Source organism: Globicephala melas, chromosome 5 (assembly GCF_963455315.2).
Source record: "Globicephala melas chromosome 5, mGloMel1.2, whole genome shotgun sequence".
NCBI classification, from domain to species: Eukaryota; Metazoa; Chordata; class Mammalia; order Artiodactyla; family Delphinidae; genus Globicephala; species Globicephala melas.
The window spans coordinates 35,820,355-35,836,295 of NC_083318.1; the positions used below are offsets into that span (position 1 = coordinate 35,820,355).

General features: G+C 36.0%; 1 protein-coding gene across 3 annotated transcripts in view; it reads left to right on the forward strand.

Moving 5' to 3' along the window:
• The window catches only part of SLC9B1 (solute carrier family 9 member B1), a 64,058-nt gene extending 48,117 nt beyond the window's left edge, over positions 1–15,941 (forward strand). For all 3 annotated transcript variants that reach the window (XM_060299137.1, XM_030864172.2, XM_060299138.1), the window contains 6 exons: positions 3,821–3,996; positions 8,264–8,370; positions 9,256–9,405; positions 12,662–12,770; positions 13,321–13,457; positions 15,553–15,941. In XM_060299137.1, coding sequence (XP_060155120.1) covers positions 3,821–3,996; positions 8,264–8,370; positions 9,256–9,405; positions 12,662–12,770; positions 13,321–13,457; positions 15,553–15,765 — 892 coding nt within the window. In that variant the 3' untranslated portion in view covers positions 15,766–15,941. The remainder of the gene's footprint in view (positions 1–3,820; positions 3,997–8,263; positions 8,371–9,255; positions 9,406–12,661; positions 12,771–13,320; positions 13,458–15,552) is intronic.

Genomic DNA, 15,941 nt, shown 5'->3' on the forward strand with positions numbered 1-15,941 from the left:
TCCTCTCCCTCTTTTTCTTGATGAGTCTGGCTAATGATTTATCAATTTTGTTTATCTTCTTAAAGAACCAGCTTTTAGTTTTATTGATCTTTGCTATTGTTTTCTTTGTTTCTATTTCATTTGTTTCTGCTCTGATCTTTATGATTTCTTTCCTTCTGCTAACTTTGGGTTTTGTTTGTTCTTCTTTCTCTAGTTCCTTTAGGTGTAAATTTAGATTGTTTATATGAGATTTTTCTTGTTTCTTGAGGTAGGCTTTCATAGCTATAAACTTCCCTCTTAGAACTGCTTTTGGTGCATCGCATAGGTTTTGGATCATCGTGTTTTCATTGTCATTTGTCTCTAGGCATTTTTTGATTTCCTCTTTGATTTCTTCAGTGATCTCTTGGTTATTTAGTAACGTATTGTTTAGCCTCCGTGTGTTTGTGTTTTTCTACATTTTTTTCCCTGTAATCTATTTCTAATATCATAGCGTTGTGGTCAGAAAAGATACTTGATATGATTTCAATTTTCTTAAATTTACTGAGGCTTGATATGTGACCCAAGATGTGATCTATCCTGGAGAATGTTTCGTGCGCACTTGAGAAGAAAGTGTAATCTGCTGTTTTTGGATGGAATGTCCTATAAATATCAATTAAATCTGTCTGGTCTATTGTGTCATTTAAAGCTTCTGTTTCCTTATTTGATTTCATTTTGGATGATCTGTCCATTGGTGTAAGTGAGGTGTTAAAGTCCCCCACTATTATTGTGTTACTGTCGATTTCCTCTTTTATAACTGTTAGCAGTTGCCTTATGTACTGAGGTGCTCCTATGTTGGGTGCATATATATTTATAATTGTTATATTTTCTTCTTGGATTGATCCCTTGATCATTATGTAGTGTCCTTCCTTGTCTGTTGTAACATTCTTTATTGTAAAGTCTATTTTATCTGATATGAGTATTGCTACTCCAGCTTTCTTTTGATTTCCATTTGCATGGAATATCTTTTTCCATCCCCTCACTTTCAGTCTGTATGTATCCCTAGGTCTGAAGTGGGTCTCTTGTAGACAGCATATATATGGGTCTTGTTTTCGTATCCATTCAGCAGGCCTGTGTCTTTTGGTTGGAGCATTTAATCCATTCACGTTTAAGGTAATTATCGATATGTATGTTCCTATGACCATTTTCTTAATTGTTTTGGGTTTGTTTTTGTAGGTCCTTTTCTTTTCTTGTTTCCTACTTAGAGAAGTTCCTTATCATTTGTTATAGAGCTGGTTTGGTGGTGCTGAATTCTCTTAGCTTTTGCTTGTCTGTAAAGCTTTTGATTTCTCCATTGAGTCTGAATGAGTTCCTTGCCGGGTAGAGTAATCTTGGTTGTACGTTCTTCCCTTTCATCACTTTAAGTATATCATGCCACTCCCTTCTGACTTGTAGAGTTTCTGCTGAGAAATCAGCTGTTAACCTTATGAGAGTTCCCTTGTATGTGATTTGTCATTTTTCCCTTGCTGCTTTCAATAATTTTTCTTTGTCTTTAATTTTTGCCTATTTGATTACTATGTGTCTCAGCGTGTTTCTCCTTGGGTTTATCCTGTATGGGACTCACTGTGCTTCCTGGACTTGGGTGGCTATTTCCTTTCCCATGTTAGGGAAGTTTTCTACTATAATCTCTTCAAATATTTTCTCTGGTCCTTTCTCTCTCTCTTCTCCTTCTTGGACCCCTATAATGTGAATGTTGTTGCGTTTAAAGTTGTCCCAGAGGTCTCTTAGGCTGTCTTCATTTATTTTCATTCTGTTTTCTTGATTCTGTTCTGCAGCAGTGAATTCCACCATTCTGTCTTCTAGGTCACTTATCCATTCTTCTGCCTCAGTTATTCTGCTATTGATTCCTTCTAATGTAGTTTTCATTTCAGTTATTGTATTGTTCATCTCTGTTTGTTTGTTGTTTAATTATTCTAGGTCTTTGTTAAGCATTTCTTTCATCTTCTGGATCTTTGCCTCCATTCTTTTTCCGAGGTCCTGGATCATCTTCACTATCATTATTCTGAATTCTTTTTCTGTAAGGTTGCCTATCTCCACTTCATTTAGTTGTTTTTCCAGGGTTTTATCTTGTTCCTTCATCTGGTACATAGCCCTCTGCCTTTTCATCTTGTCTGTCTTTCTTTGAATGTGGTTTTTGTTCCACAGGCTGCAGGAATGTAGTTCTTCTTGCTTCTGTTCTCTGCCCTCTGGTGGATGAGGCTATCTAAGAGGCTTGTATAAGTTTCCTGATGGGAGGGACTGGTGGTGGGTAGAGCTGACTGTTACTCTGGTGGGCAGAGCTCAGTAAAACTTTAATCCGCTTGACTGTTGATGGGTGGGGCTGGGTTCCCTCCCTGTTGGTTGTTTGGCCTGAGGCAACCCAACACTGGAACCTACCTGGGCTCTTTGCTGGTGCTAATGACAGAATCTGGGAGGGCTCACACCAAGGAGTACTTCCCAGAACTTCTGCTGCCAGTGTCCTTGTCCCCACGGTGAGCCACAGCCACCGGCCGCCTCTGCAGGAGACCCTCCAACACTAGCAGGTAGATCTGGTTCAGTCTCCCCTGAGGTCACTGCTCCTTCCCCTGGGTCCTGATGCACACACTACTTTCTGTGTGCCCTCCAAGAATGGAGTCTCTGTTTCCCCCAGTCCTGTTGAAGTCCTGCAGTCAAATCCCACTAGGCTTCAAAGTCTGATTCTCTAGGAATTCCTCCTCCCATTGCCAGACCCCCAGGTTGGGAAGCCTGACGTGGGGCTCAGAACCTTCACTCCAGTGGGTGGACTTCTGTGGTATAAGGGTTCTCCAGTCTGTGAGTCACCCACCCAGCAGTTATGGGATTTGATTTTACTGTGATTGCGCCCCTCCTACCGTCTCATTGTGGCTTCTCCTTTGTATTTGGATGTGGGGTACCTTTTTTGGTGAGTTCCAGTGTCTTCCTGTCAATGTTGTCCCAGCTAGTTGTGATTCTGGTGTTCTCACAAGAGGGAGTGAGAGCATGTCCTTCTACTCCGTCATCTTGGTTCCTCCCTCTCCTATTATTTTCATGTCTTCATTTCAAATGGTTTTGAGATGGAGGTAAAGGCTGCAATTTGTGCTTGACCCAACATCTTGAATGAAATTTCTCTAGAGTTTTAACCAGCACTAAAGAATGTGTGAACATTTTTACCACCATTAAATGACATTCACTCAAGAACAGAATTTTTGCATTCAAAGTCATTGTAAAGAGAAGATGTGGTACATATATATAATGGAATATTACTCAGCCATAAAAAGGAATGAAACTGGGTCATTTGTAGAGATGTGGATGGACCTAGAGTCTGTCATACAGAGTGAAGTAAGTCAGAAAGAGAAAAACAAATATCGTATATTAACACACACATGTGGGATCTAGAAAAATGGCACAGATGAACCTATTTCCAGGGTAGGAATAGAGACACAGATATAGAGAACAGACATGTGGACACAGATGGGGAAAGGGAGGGTGGGACAAACTGGGAGATTAGGGTTGACATATATACACTATCATGTGTAAAATAGATAGCTAGTGGGAACCTGCTGTGTTGCACAGGGAGCTCAGCTCGGTGCTCTGTGATGACCTAGATGGGTGGGAAGGGGGGTGAGGGAGGTCCAAGAGGGAGGGAATATATGTATACATATAGCTGATTCACTTCGCTGTACAGCAGAAACTAACACAACATTGTAAAGCAATTATACTCCAATAAAAAAGTCATTGTAAAGGTTAATACATTTGTTGTACAATTTACTATAAAACACTTTTGTTAAAAGGATGTTTTTAAGTTGGTTTTCAAAGATTTTTCTCTCAGTTTTGTAGTCAGTGCAGTCTCTCCTGCTGTTGTTGTCCCTTCCATGCTACGTTTGCAAGAAAAGGGATATGGTTTTGAGAAAGGCATTCCAACCTTATTAATAGCTGCCAGCAGTTTGGATGACATCGTGGCTATCAGTGGATTCAATACATGCTTGAGCATAGTCTTCTCCTCAGGTAAACAAAAAAATACAACAGCTACCGTATAATTCATTGCTTTTTTTGTTCTTTAAACAAGGTTTGTGTCTTTGCCTCTGCATTTATTAATGAAGACTTTTCTATGTAACATCTTTTTATTCTTCATAGACAGCTCATTCTAGACCAGAGAAGGAATTTCAATGGGTTAAGATACCACTACTTAACACAAATGATTTCCTTTTAATAACTAAATATTCCAATTAATTTGATAACCCATATTATTACCATTTATCTGCTCTTGTTGCTTTGGAATTTTGTCACAGTTTTCAATAGAAAAATTTAGGCAGCAATATTATTAGTACTACTAGTATATTGAATAGATATTTTGGAGATGTACCTTTCTGGCCATCATTATAAATAACTGGTTGCTCTGTTACTAAGCCAACTTAAATATATAGAGCGTGGACAAGTGTGTGTCTTTTTAGTAGTGATGGGACAAGATCCTGCAACAATTCTAAATCCCAAGGTGATATTTGGTCTTGAATGTCACTTTGCAGAAATTGTGAAAGTAAACACTCCACATTTAATAATGCATTAATTATCTGCCAGTGTTCGAAGTTCAATATTCTGTATTATTAAAGCACCAAAACATTTTAAGGCTGAGAAGTTATATATATATAGTTTCTCTTAAAATCATAAGATATAAATGAATAAGAAGGAAAAAAGGGAAAATATAGAAATAAAGTATGTAATAGTTATACCCCCAGGAATAATAATTGTGAATCTTTTGATGTAAATTCACCCAGACTTCTCCTTTTCTCCCCCATCCCCATCTATCTCTAGCTCTTTCTCTCCCTCCCAATATTCTTATAAAATTATTGAATAGTAACCATACTTTCTTATAACCTGAGTTGTTTTGCATTTACCTGTGTATTGCAAACATGTTCCTTTTCAGTAAATATTTCTATGACATTTGAAATGGTTGCATAGTATTCGATTGGCTGCATCATGGTTACTTAACATGTTGAAAATTGAAATTGACACCAGTATTTACTATTAAAATAATGCTTGGTTGAACAGCTAAATAGTTGTACTTAATCTTAATATTTTCTTAATCTTTTTAAATACTTTTTAAAAAAGTTTTATTCTTTGCTGTGTTGGGTCATTTTTGTGCGCAAACTTTTCTCTAGTTGTGGCGAGTGGGGGCTACTCTTCATTGCGGTGCGTGGGCTTCTCATTGAGGTGCCTTCTCTTGTTGCAGAGCATGGGCTCTAGGCACCTGCGCTTCAGTAGCTGTGGCTCGAAGGCTCAGTAGTTGTGGCACACGGGCTTAGTTGCTCTGCAGCATGTGGGATCTTCCTGGACCAGGGACTGAACGCGTGTCCCCTGCTTTGGCAGGCAGATTCTTAACCACTGCGCCACGAGGGAAGTCCCAATATTTTCTTAGTCTTAAAAGAGAAATTACTGAGTTAAAAAGTATATAACATTCTAAGATTTTTGAAATATATTGCCACAATATCTTGTCCTACCAGGGTGCACAAGCATGCCACCTTCATGCTCTTCACCTTCTTCAAAATTAGGTATTTACTAGTCCTTTTTAGCTTAGCTAATTTGACAGGTGAAGAGTGAGGTCTCTTTAAATGAAGTACTTTGAATACTAGTGATGTTAAACAAATGTTCGTGTTTATTGGCCATTAGCATTTTGGAATGTTTAATAGATTGCTTTTCTTGAAATATTTTGCCTATATCCTATAGGTGTGTTCATCATTTGTTCTTTTGATTTGTTAAGATTCTGCACAAAATTAAGAATGATAACCATTTGTTTTATATGCTATGGTTTTTGTAATTTGACTTTTAACTTTATCTCTTTTCTGTCATTCAGAAGTCCTAAATTTTTTATTGTCAGATCTGGCCACCTTTTCCTTCATGACTGGTATCAGTCATTCTTTCAAAAAATATTTTTTGTGCTCCTCTTCCATTGTACCAGCTACTGTATCAAACACTGAGGATCAACAGTGAACAACAATATTAGTTTTTATTGAGTAATTGCTTTGTACTTGCTGTAAGTTCTGTAGATGTTTTGACTCAACAGTCACAATAGTGCTATGCTCATTTTGCAGATAAGGAAACTAAGGAACAGAGGTTAAGTAATGTGCTCAAAGTCACAGATCTAATAAGTAGGGGAACCAAGATGCAAACCTAGCAGCCTGACCCCAGGCCCACACTTTTAACTACTATTCTATCCTGCCTCCCAACACAGCAGACAGAGAAGACCACGTGGTCAATGGTCTCAAGGGGGTTATATTAAACAAATAATTACAGATGTAATAAATATTACATAGCATAAGATGCTAGGGGAACATTCTACAGGAGACCAAACCTAATTTGAAGAGGACTGAAAAAGTGGAAACCAAGCAGGTACATGCTTAAAAATCCTCTTCCACCACATAACTATGTAAACTGTCTCTTAAAAGTTTAAGGACTTTTAAAGTTTTATTTTACACATTAGATCTTCAAAGCATCTATATTTTGGAATATAGTAGATATTGAGATCTAACCTTACCTTCCAGGTCAATTGGCCCTTTTACCATTATGTAATGTCCTTCTTTACGTCTTGTGACAGTATTTGACCTAAAGTCTATTTGTCTGATATAAGTATGACCACCCCTGCTCTCTTTGGGGTACCATTTGCATGGAATATCTTTTTCTGTCCTTAAAGTTTATAGCAATCTGTTTTAAAATGACAACAACTTCAATTGCATTCAAAAGCTCTACTCCTCTACTCCTTTACCTCTCAGCCTCCTCACTTTATGTTATCATTGTCACAAATTACATTTTTTATATTATGTACCCATTAACATAGTTTTACAGTTATCTTTTGTGCTTTTTTTTGGCGGTACGTGGTTGCTTTTTTTTTTTTTTTTTTTTTGCGGTACGCGGGCCTCTCACTGTTGTGGCCTCTCCCGTTGCGGAGCACAGGCTCCGGGCGCGCAGGCTCAGCGGCCATGGCTCACGGGCCCAGCCGCTCTGCGGCATGTGGGATCCTCCCGTACCGGGGCACGAACCCGTGTCCCCTGCATCGGCAGGTGGACTCTCAACCATTGCACCACCAGGGAAGCCCTGTGCTTTTATCTTAAATTCCAAAATAGAATTAAAAGTGATTTCCTTACCACCATTAAGGTATTACAGGATTCTGAATTCATCTATTTACCTTTACTGGAGGTTTATATTTAATGCTTTTGTGTTGCTGTCTAACATCCTTTTATTTCCACTTTAAGGATTCCCTTTAACATTTCTTGTTAGGCAGGTCTAGTGGTGATGAACTCCATCAGCCTTTGTTTACCTGAGGAAGTCTTAATTTTGCCTTCACTTTGAAGGACAATTTTGTGGGATAGTATTCTTGGGTGGCATTTTTTTCAACATTTTGAATATATCATCCTACCTTCTTATAAGGTTCCTGCTGTGTAAGCCTCTGATAATTTTATGGGCGCTCTCTTATATATGATGTGTTGCTTTTCTCTTGCTGTAATATTTTAAATGAGCAGAAAGCCTTTTGGACTGTATATTGTTGTCAAATGGGTGTCTCTGTAGGGGATCAAGGTTCCGGCCTTCCCATTCTACCTTCTTACTGTTGTCACGCTCCACTTCTATTATTTTTAATGGGAAAATAGTTCTAAAATATGTATATTTACATACCTTATTGAGTTGAATACACAGAGCATAGCTGAACTTTTTTGTGTGACTCTGGACATTTTTTAAAACATATTACAACAAACTACATGTATCCATGAGACATTATATTGAAAAATCAGTTGATCCTTGAATATTCCTAGGATTGACCCTGGGTTAAATCTTTTTTTTATGCTGTTGTTTTTGTTATTAAATTGTCCTTTTTATGTTTAAATCATTTGTTTATTATAATATCAGAGGAAAACATTACCAACCTTGTGCTAGGTGCCAGAGGTTCTCCTTTGCCAGTCTCTGTGCGTTCTTCTACCTCACCTGGTCTTTTAGGTTGGGTGTGTAAAAGGAGCACATTGTGGCTTATTACTGCTTTGTTTTCTGGCCTATTTATTCAATGAACATTTCTGAGTTATATGTATTAAATCATTGGAGAGTACATATTCAATTTATCAAGTAGAAGTGTATATGTTTTCATGTGTTGGAACCTTAAAGGTCCATTTTGGTATATTTATTCTATGATACATATCTTTCTTTATGAATCACCTACATTTGATTTTCCGATGTGTTGGGTATGTGAAAATACTTCTCTATGAAATGTTTTTCTTATTGTGTGCCCTTACAGGTGGTGTACTTAACAACCTCCTGTCTGCTTTTCGGGATGTACTTGTTGGTGTGCTGGTAGGAATTGTTTTGGGAATGTTTACTCGATATTTTCCAAGTAGAGATCAGGTAAATAAAAAATAATCTATTGTTTGGAAGTACAGTATTTCTTTCAAAAGACATTTCTTTCAAAAATTTGAACTTTTAGAAGATCCATGAAATAATAAATTTAATATTTAGTTCTCTTTCTCCAAAAGAGGCCTCCAGTGCCTACTCTGCTTAAAACTGAGCACAGTTGTGATTGATCCACGTCAGTGGCCCTAACCGAAGTCCCTGCTTCCTGATTAGGCAAATAAGGAATATCAGAAAAATGTACTTAATCCAGAGTACCTTCTCCATTCCATCCCACTCCTTTCTTCATTAAATTGCCTGTTGACTCCTGACATTTAAAAAAAAGTCTTTTTCCCTCAAACTTTACGTTGAACATTTTTGAAGAAATATATTCCCATTTATCTCTGCATATTTTCTGACTTAAATTCACTCCCTCTCCCTTTGACCAAGGACACACTATCAAACTCAACCCTTTCCTGCCCTAAAGGATATGCCATTACTCTTAGACTTCTGTAACTTCCATCTTAATTTCCCTGCAGTTATTGTCTTAGCTAAAAAGATATTCAGACATTTATCTTTAAGAATTCTTTGGATATGTTATATGGGACTACAGGTTATATGGGTCTCTTTTCTTTCCTTCTTCTCTTACAGTTAAAGTATTATAACCATTTTACTGATGTTAGTATCAGAGATATGGCAGAAGATGAAACTCAGTAATTGCAAATTTTGTCACTTGATACCAAGTTTGCTAAAATATGTGGTGAGAAAGTCAAAATTTTAGACATTATTCTATACAACATATGAAGACATGGTATCAAAGGGTCAATAATAAATGATAGATGATATGATAATTGTATTATATATTTAACATAAATTAATTTCCAAATATCTATCAAATTCTAGGGAGAGCTTGCAGTGAAGAGAGCGTTTCTTATCTTGAGTATGTGCGTTTCTGCTGTCTTAGGCAGCCATCACATTGGTTTGCATACAGCTGGAGGATTATGCACACTAGTATTGAGTTTCATTGCAGGGACAAGTTGGTCCAAAGAAAAGGTGAATATTTTTAATACACCATTTTTTAAAAGATAAAATAACTGCATTTTTCTTACATCTATAATGGACATTTTAGGAAATCGCACTCTAGTTGGAAGATGTTCCATAAGTTTGTATCTTCAAGGAAGTGAATGAATCAGTCAAGGAAATAAAATACTTAGAAGAAGGACTACAACGCAATCAGAAGTTGAGTTATCACATCAGGCCTTTCTCTTTTTCCCAAGTTTAATGCAATAGGATTATATAACTTTTATTGATTTAATTATTTTATTTATTAAAATTTTAGTTATACAATTAATACATGCAAATATGCTCATAAAATATTAAAACAGTAAGAAGGGGACTTCCCTGGTGGCGCAGTGGTTAAGAATCCATCTGCTAATGCAGGGGACATGGATTCGAGCCCTGGTCCGGGAAGATCCCACATGCTGCAGAGCAACAAAGCCCATGCGCCACAACTGCTGAGCCTGCGCTCTAGAGCCTGCGAGCCACAACTACTGAAGCCCGCGCACCTAGAGCCTGTGCTCCGCAACAGGAGAAGCCACCGCAATGAGAAGCCTGCTCACCGCAATGAAGAGTAGCACCCGCTCACCTCAACTAAAAGAAAGCCCGCACGCAGCAAGGAAGACCCAATGCAACCAAATATAAATAAATAAATAAATAAACTTATTTTAAAAATAATAATTAAAAAAATAAATAAAACAGTAAGAAGGCCCACATATGGAATACAATGTAAAAGACTCCCTTTCCCCCACCATTGCCAAATATCAAATCCCCTTCCCAGATCATTTCCTCTAATCACTCCTCTATCTGTAGACAGATCACTTCCATGTTTTGTTATTACAAACAGTACTTCCATGAACAATCCAATTCATGTGTGGTTTTGCAAATGTATAAGTACTTCTGAAGGAATAGATTTCTAGAAGTGGAATGGCTGGATTTAGAAATTGTACATTTCTATTTTGATGGGTACTGCCAAATTATCCCTAAAAAGGATTTTATTTACACTGTTTACTACCAGCGGTGTAGGAGAGTATCTAATACCTAAACCCATCAACAATCTTGGGTATTATCAATTGTTTTTTTTTTTTAACAATCTGATGGGTAAGAAACTATATTACATTGTTATTCTTTATTTATATTTCTCTGATTAGTAGTGGAGTAAGCTTCTATCCATATATTCTTTTATAACTACTTATTCATATTCTTTGCCCATTTTTAAATTGGTTTATTAGCCTTTTTGTTCCTAATTTATAGAGTTTCTTTATATGTTAGGGCTACTAATTCTTTGTTGTCTATATGTTGCGTGTAATTTTGGCTTATCTTCAACTTTTTTTTTGATGTCTTTTGTATGGCAGTAAAATTTCCTATAGTCAAATCTGTCAGTTTTTCCTTTTTGGTTTGGGTTCTGCATCTTGTTTAAGAAAAATTTTTTCATCCAAGATTATGAGATTATAAACATTATAACATCTTATATATTATCATCTAATACTTTGGTCGTTTGTTTTGTTTTTCATTTAGTTCTTTAATCCCTCTGGAATCTATTTTTGTGAATGATGTGAGGTAAGGATGTACATGTGTGTGTTTATGTATATGTATTCATAGACATACATATATATATACACATACATATATATATGCATATGAATTGTATCGTCTATTTTTGCCAAAGTATTTATTGATTAATCCATCAATTATTCAATGACTTTTTAAGTGTCTCTTTTAACATGTGCTAAACTCCTATATATAAATTTACTTCTGGAATCTATTTAAACTTATCTATTTCTATGCCAATACCACTCTATTTTTTTTTTTTTTTTTGGCGGTACGTGGGCCTCTCACTGTTGTGGCCTCTCCCGTTGCGGAGCACAGGCTCCGGGCACGCAGGCTCAGTGGCCATGGCTCACGGGCCCAGCCGCTCCGTGGCATGTGGGATCTTCCTGGACCAGGGCACGAACCCACGTCCCCTGCATCGGCAGGCGGACTCTCAACCACTGTGCCACCAGGGAAGCCCAATACCACTCTATTTTAAATCACTGTAGTTTTATGTCTCAAAATCTATATAGGAGATTCCCTCTTATTATACCTATTTTTAAATTATTTCTTGGCTGTTCCTGCCCATATTCTTTCTTAGATAAATTTTAGAATCAGCTTGAGAACTTCCCTATCCAAAAATCATATGGGCATTTTGTTTAGCATTCTGATAAATTCATAATTATAAGAGAAATTAAATCACTAATAATAAATTACAAATAAATGAAAACTACTGGTTTGTTTACATGATAAAGGAAATCAAATAGTAAAGAATAAATAGATTTTAAAGATTAAAAGTAACAACTAGGATAATGTGCTACAAAGAAGAAAGAGTAATATTGATTTTCTTTTGTTACTTCCTTTTTTAAACTTACTTTTATAAATGGCAACCAGAAAACCTAGTCATAAGGGGAGTAGTTATGAAGATAGTTTATGCCTCAAACAAAGGATATTAAAGTTTTATGTATCTCCACCTGTAAAAAAAGATAAACCCAGACTGAGACTAAATTCTCTTCATCCAAATTCCTGGAAAAGAGCCAGAGTACTGTTATGTCACTAGGGGCATTTCCTATAACCATGTAATTGTGGAAGCAGCACTGGGGGGATTCATTCCCAGAAAGGGAAGCCAGGCAGGCAATCAAGTTAGAATCTATTAAATGTTTTGGTTTGGTTTTAAGGAGAAAGTAACTTTGATGTTTTCAATATGGCTCCTTTGGAAGCAGGCCTAACAGATTACCAGAATTTTTTTCCTAGTTGTTTAGGACCTATCAGGATTCACTTTCATGGGATTTGGTCCCAGGATAATTTTTAGTGGAGGTCTTCTCAACTCATTTTTGAGAGCTGAAATGTCTGAATGATCTTGAGTATGTTCTCATCAGGCATGATGTAGTTCTATCTCTGTTCAGTTGCCTTACAAACCAAAGGTAGAACTCTTACTGTACCATCAGAACATGTGTGGAACTTCAAAGACCTTACTTGTTCCATGACAGAATTAACCAAATAATATTTTTATTTTATTGCTTTGTAGATTTCTTTTAATCAAATTCTACCTAGGTGTTTGTATAAAAGAATTAACCTACTCATTTAATTTTTATTGTTTTAACATTTCTTCTACAAATAAAATATCTTAAGTTTATTAAATGTTAAGAGAGACTTTAAACTTCTGAAATGCAAATAATTATATGTGTCACAATAACTGAAAATTTATTACCCTTTTCTACAGATTAGAGTCCAAAAAATTATTCGAACTGCATGGAATATTTTTCAACCTCTTCTTTTCGGTTTGGTTGGAGCGGAAGTATCTGTCACATCTCTTAAATCAAATGCTATTGGTAAGAATGATTAGAGGCACAAAAATATAAGATTTGAAAATATTTAAGAAAACTTTGAATAATTTTTATTTACAACATGTCTTTGAATGCTACAAGGACCTTCTTCAGAAGTACATGTGTAACATACATTTGTTCTTCCTTTATCCTGTACGCTCTTTGTAACCAAAGACAACCCTGAATATCTTCCCTGAGTGATCTGAGGAAATGGAGATTAGAAATTTTTCTGAGGGGAAATATTGGATACCATTAGCATCTTTTGAATACTTTCATTTATAGTAAAAGTTCAACATCTGTTAGCTCAGAATTAAATAAATGTAATTTATCTTATTTTTCACCATACCTCCACCATCATATTATCTCTTGCACTTTACATAGAAGCCTCAATCATATTTGTATTTTTATGATTATTGTTTTTACTTTAAAAAATAAAGATATACAGAGACACTAGCCCTAAAATGCTTTCAACCCATTTACAAATCATATCTCTAGGCATAAAGAACCACTATTTCCCAAATATTGTGTTATTCATGTTTGTTTTTATCTGTTGTAGGCATTTGTGTTGTTACACTGAGTTTGGCATTATTGGTTCGAATTTCTTTTACATTTGTATTGATGTCTTTTGCTGGTTTTAATTTTAAGGAGAAAATATTTATTGCTTTATCGTGGATGCCCAAAGCTACAGTCCAAGTAAGAACATATTAAGTCATTCTAATTATTTTAATGTTGATTTTTTTTAAAAAATTCTAAATGAAAAAAACATCCAGTCACAAAATATGGGCCATTAATCTTACTTTTAAAATGTTTGATTGATCGTAACTACTCATTAAAATTAATGTAATCTTTAAGAAACTCACTTTTAAAAGCAATTTTTCTGAAATTGAAAACTGTGCTTTTAATGACAAATACTTCCTAAACTTACAAAAACATTTTTCTATTTTCCCAAGATATAAAATAAGAGTATATCTGAATGCGCTGAAAAGGGCACATCATTACTTCTGGGCGTTCCTGCCAAATACACATAACGTCAATCTTATCATGAGAAAACATTAGACAAAAGCAAAGTGAGAGACAGTGTGCAAAATTGACCAGTACTCTTCAAAAGTGTCAAGGTCATGTAAGACAAAGACAGACTAAGGATCTGTCTCCCATAAAAGGAGACCAAGGAAACACTTACTAAATGCAGTGGATTTAGTTCAGGCATGGTCCAAAAAAAAGGACATTAGTTGGACAGTTGTTGAAATTTGAATGAGGTCTCTAGATTAGTGTATGTGTGTGTGTATATATATAATATATATTATATCAGTGTTAATTTTCTGATTTTTGGTTATTGTACTGTGGTCATACAAGAGTTAACATTTGGGAAATCTGGATGAAGGGTATATAGAAAGTCTTTGTATTACTTTTACAACTTATTTGTGAGTCCAAAAGCACATAAGAAGCCCCAGAAAGTGAATGAACTTGGGGGTGGGGGGTAGGGAGCAGCAACTCTATGCATGGGGAGGAGCTGGTTGTGGGGCTGTAGGATGCTCTGAGGAGTGCTTTTCCTTTAGGTATCAGAGTGTGAGGTGTCAGATTTGCATTATATTTAAATCATTGTTTAAATCTTAAAAAAAAACCACCTTTTTTTGATTATTAAAAAAAAGAGTATATCTGAAAATTGGAATTTTTGCATTTTGCTGAATATTGTAGAGCTAAGTGTTACGATTTTAAACTAGAGACATGTTGATTCTTTTTAAAATATATCTTTCCTATGCCTGCCACCCACTCTACCATACATGAATGCACATATATTATTTTTAATTATATATTTAATTTGTATGACTATTTGATTGATGACTGAATCTCCCCACTAGATTATATAGGAAGGATAGGAACAGTGCTTGTTTTTTCTGTTATTCTTTTTCCCTAGCACTTAACACAGTGCCTAACATGCAGGAGGTACACAATAAATAAGCATTGCATGCCTACAAGAATGAATGATGAATGAATGAAAGAGAGAGAAAAGCCAGACCTTGTAGTTTTGCTCTCCGATTCAGTGATAAGGTATTGCTACTTATTGTCAGACTGTTTAACCTGGCAATATAACGTCTTGATTTCCTGAGATTTTCTCCATTGTTATTCCAAAACAGAAGCTTGTGAGTTTCCATGCAACAAAACTCTCTATATGTCATGGTTAGGAAAGCAGGTCCTTGGGACCAGGCTGCCTATTTTGAATACCATGTTACTTGCCTATAACCTTAGGCAAGTTACTTTGTAACATCTCAGTGCCCAGTGTATAGAGTCCAAACCTCTTGTCAGTTTTACTGTATCACACTGCCTCCCAGTAGTAAGAACAAGAAGACAGACAACAAAATCCTAAAGAACCATAAGAAACCTTAGCATTTTGTGTTGTCTCATTGTAGCCAGGAACCTAGTGGTACATGGTAAAGGCAAATATGCAAAGCTCTGGTTTAGGTGAAACTCCTAAGGTTCTGAAAATAATGTGAGCACTCAAAAAATATATTTAAACAGGGGAAAGCTGAGATGACAAGAAAACAAAAACAGCCCCCAAATGTCTGCACACTGGTTTGTCACTTTTTCACTCTCCTTCCAGATATATTTGCTAGGAAGAACATAGGATTGATGAGTAATTTATGAAAATTCTTCAACACTTTGTCTTGTCTCTTTTCTAGTAGTCTAGTGCTAGGTGTTATTTGTTTTAACAGGGCTATTTACTTTTATTATATGTTAACTCCATTTAACATTTTTCTTTATGCCTCATCTTTTTCTCCTCTAAATGTAGGCTGTTTTAGGTCCTCTGGCTCTAGAAAGAGCAAGAATCAGTGCACCCCATTTGGAACCATATTCGAAGGATGTGATGACAATAGCTTTTCTAGCCATCTTGATCGCAGCTCCAAATGGAGCTCTAATTATTGGCATTCTGGGACCTAAAGTACTTACTCGCCATGATCCAAACAAAATGGAAGTGGAATTAACAGGATTAGAACTTCATTAAAAAGTTGATTTGCCACCACCTGCCTGCTTCTCTTAATGAATTCTCTTACATGAGAGAAAAATTAAAAAGTACAAATATGTGGAGACTACATAGAACCAAGGAGTTACTAAATATATGATTTCACTACAGGTGTTTCCTATGACTTTTTATTCCAAAGTTAATTTAATAAAAATAAT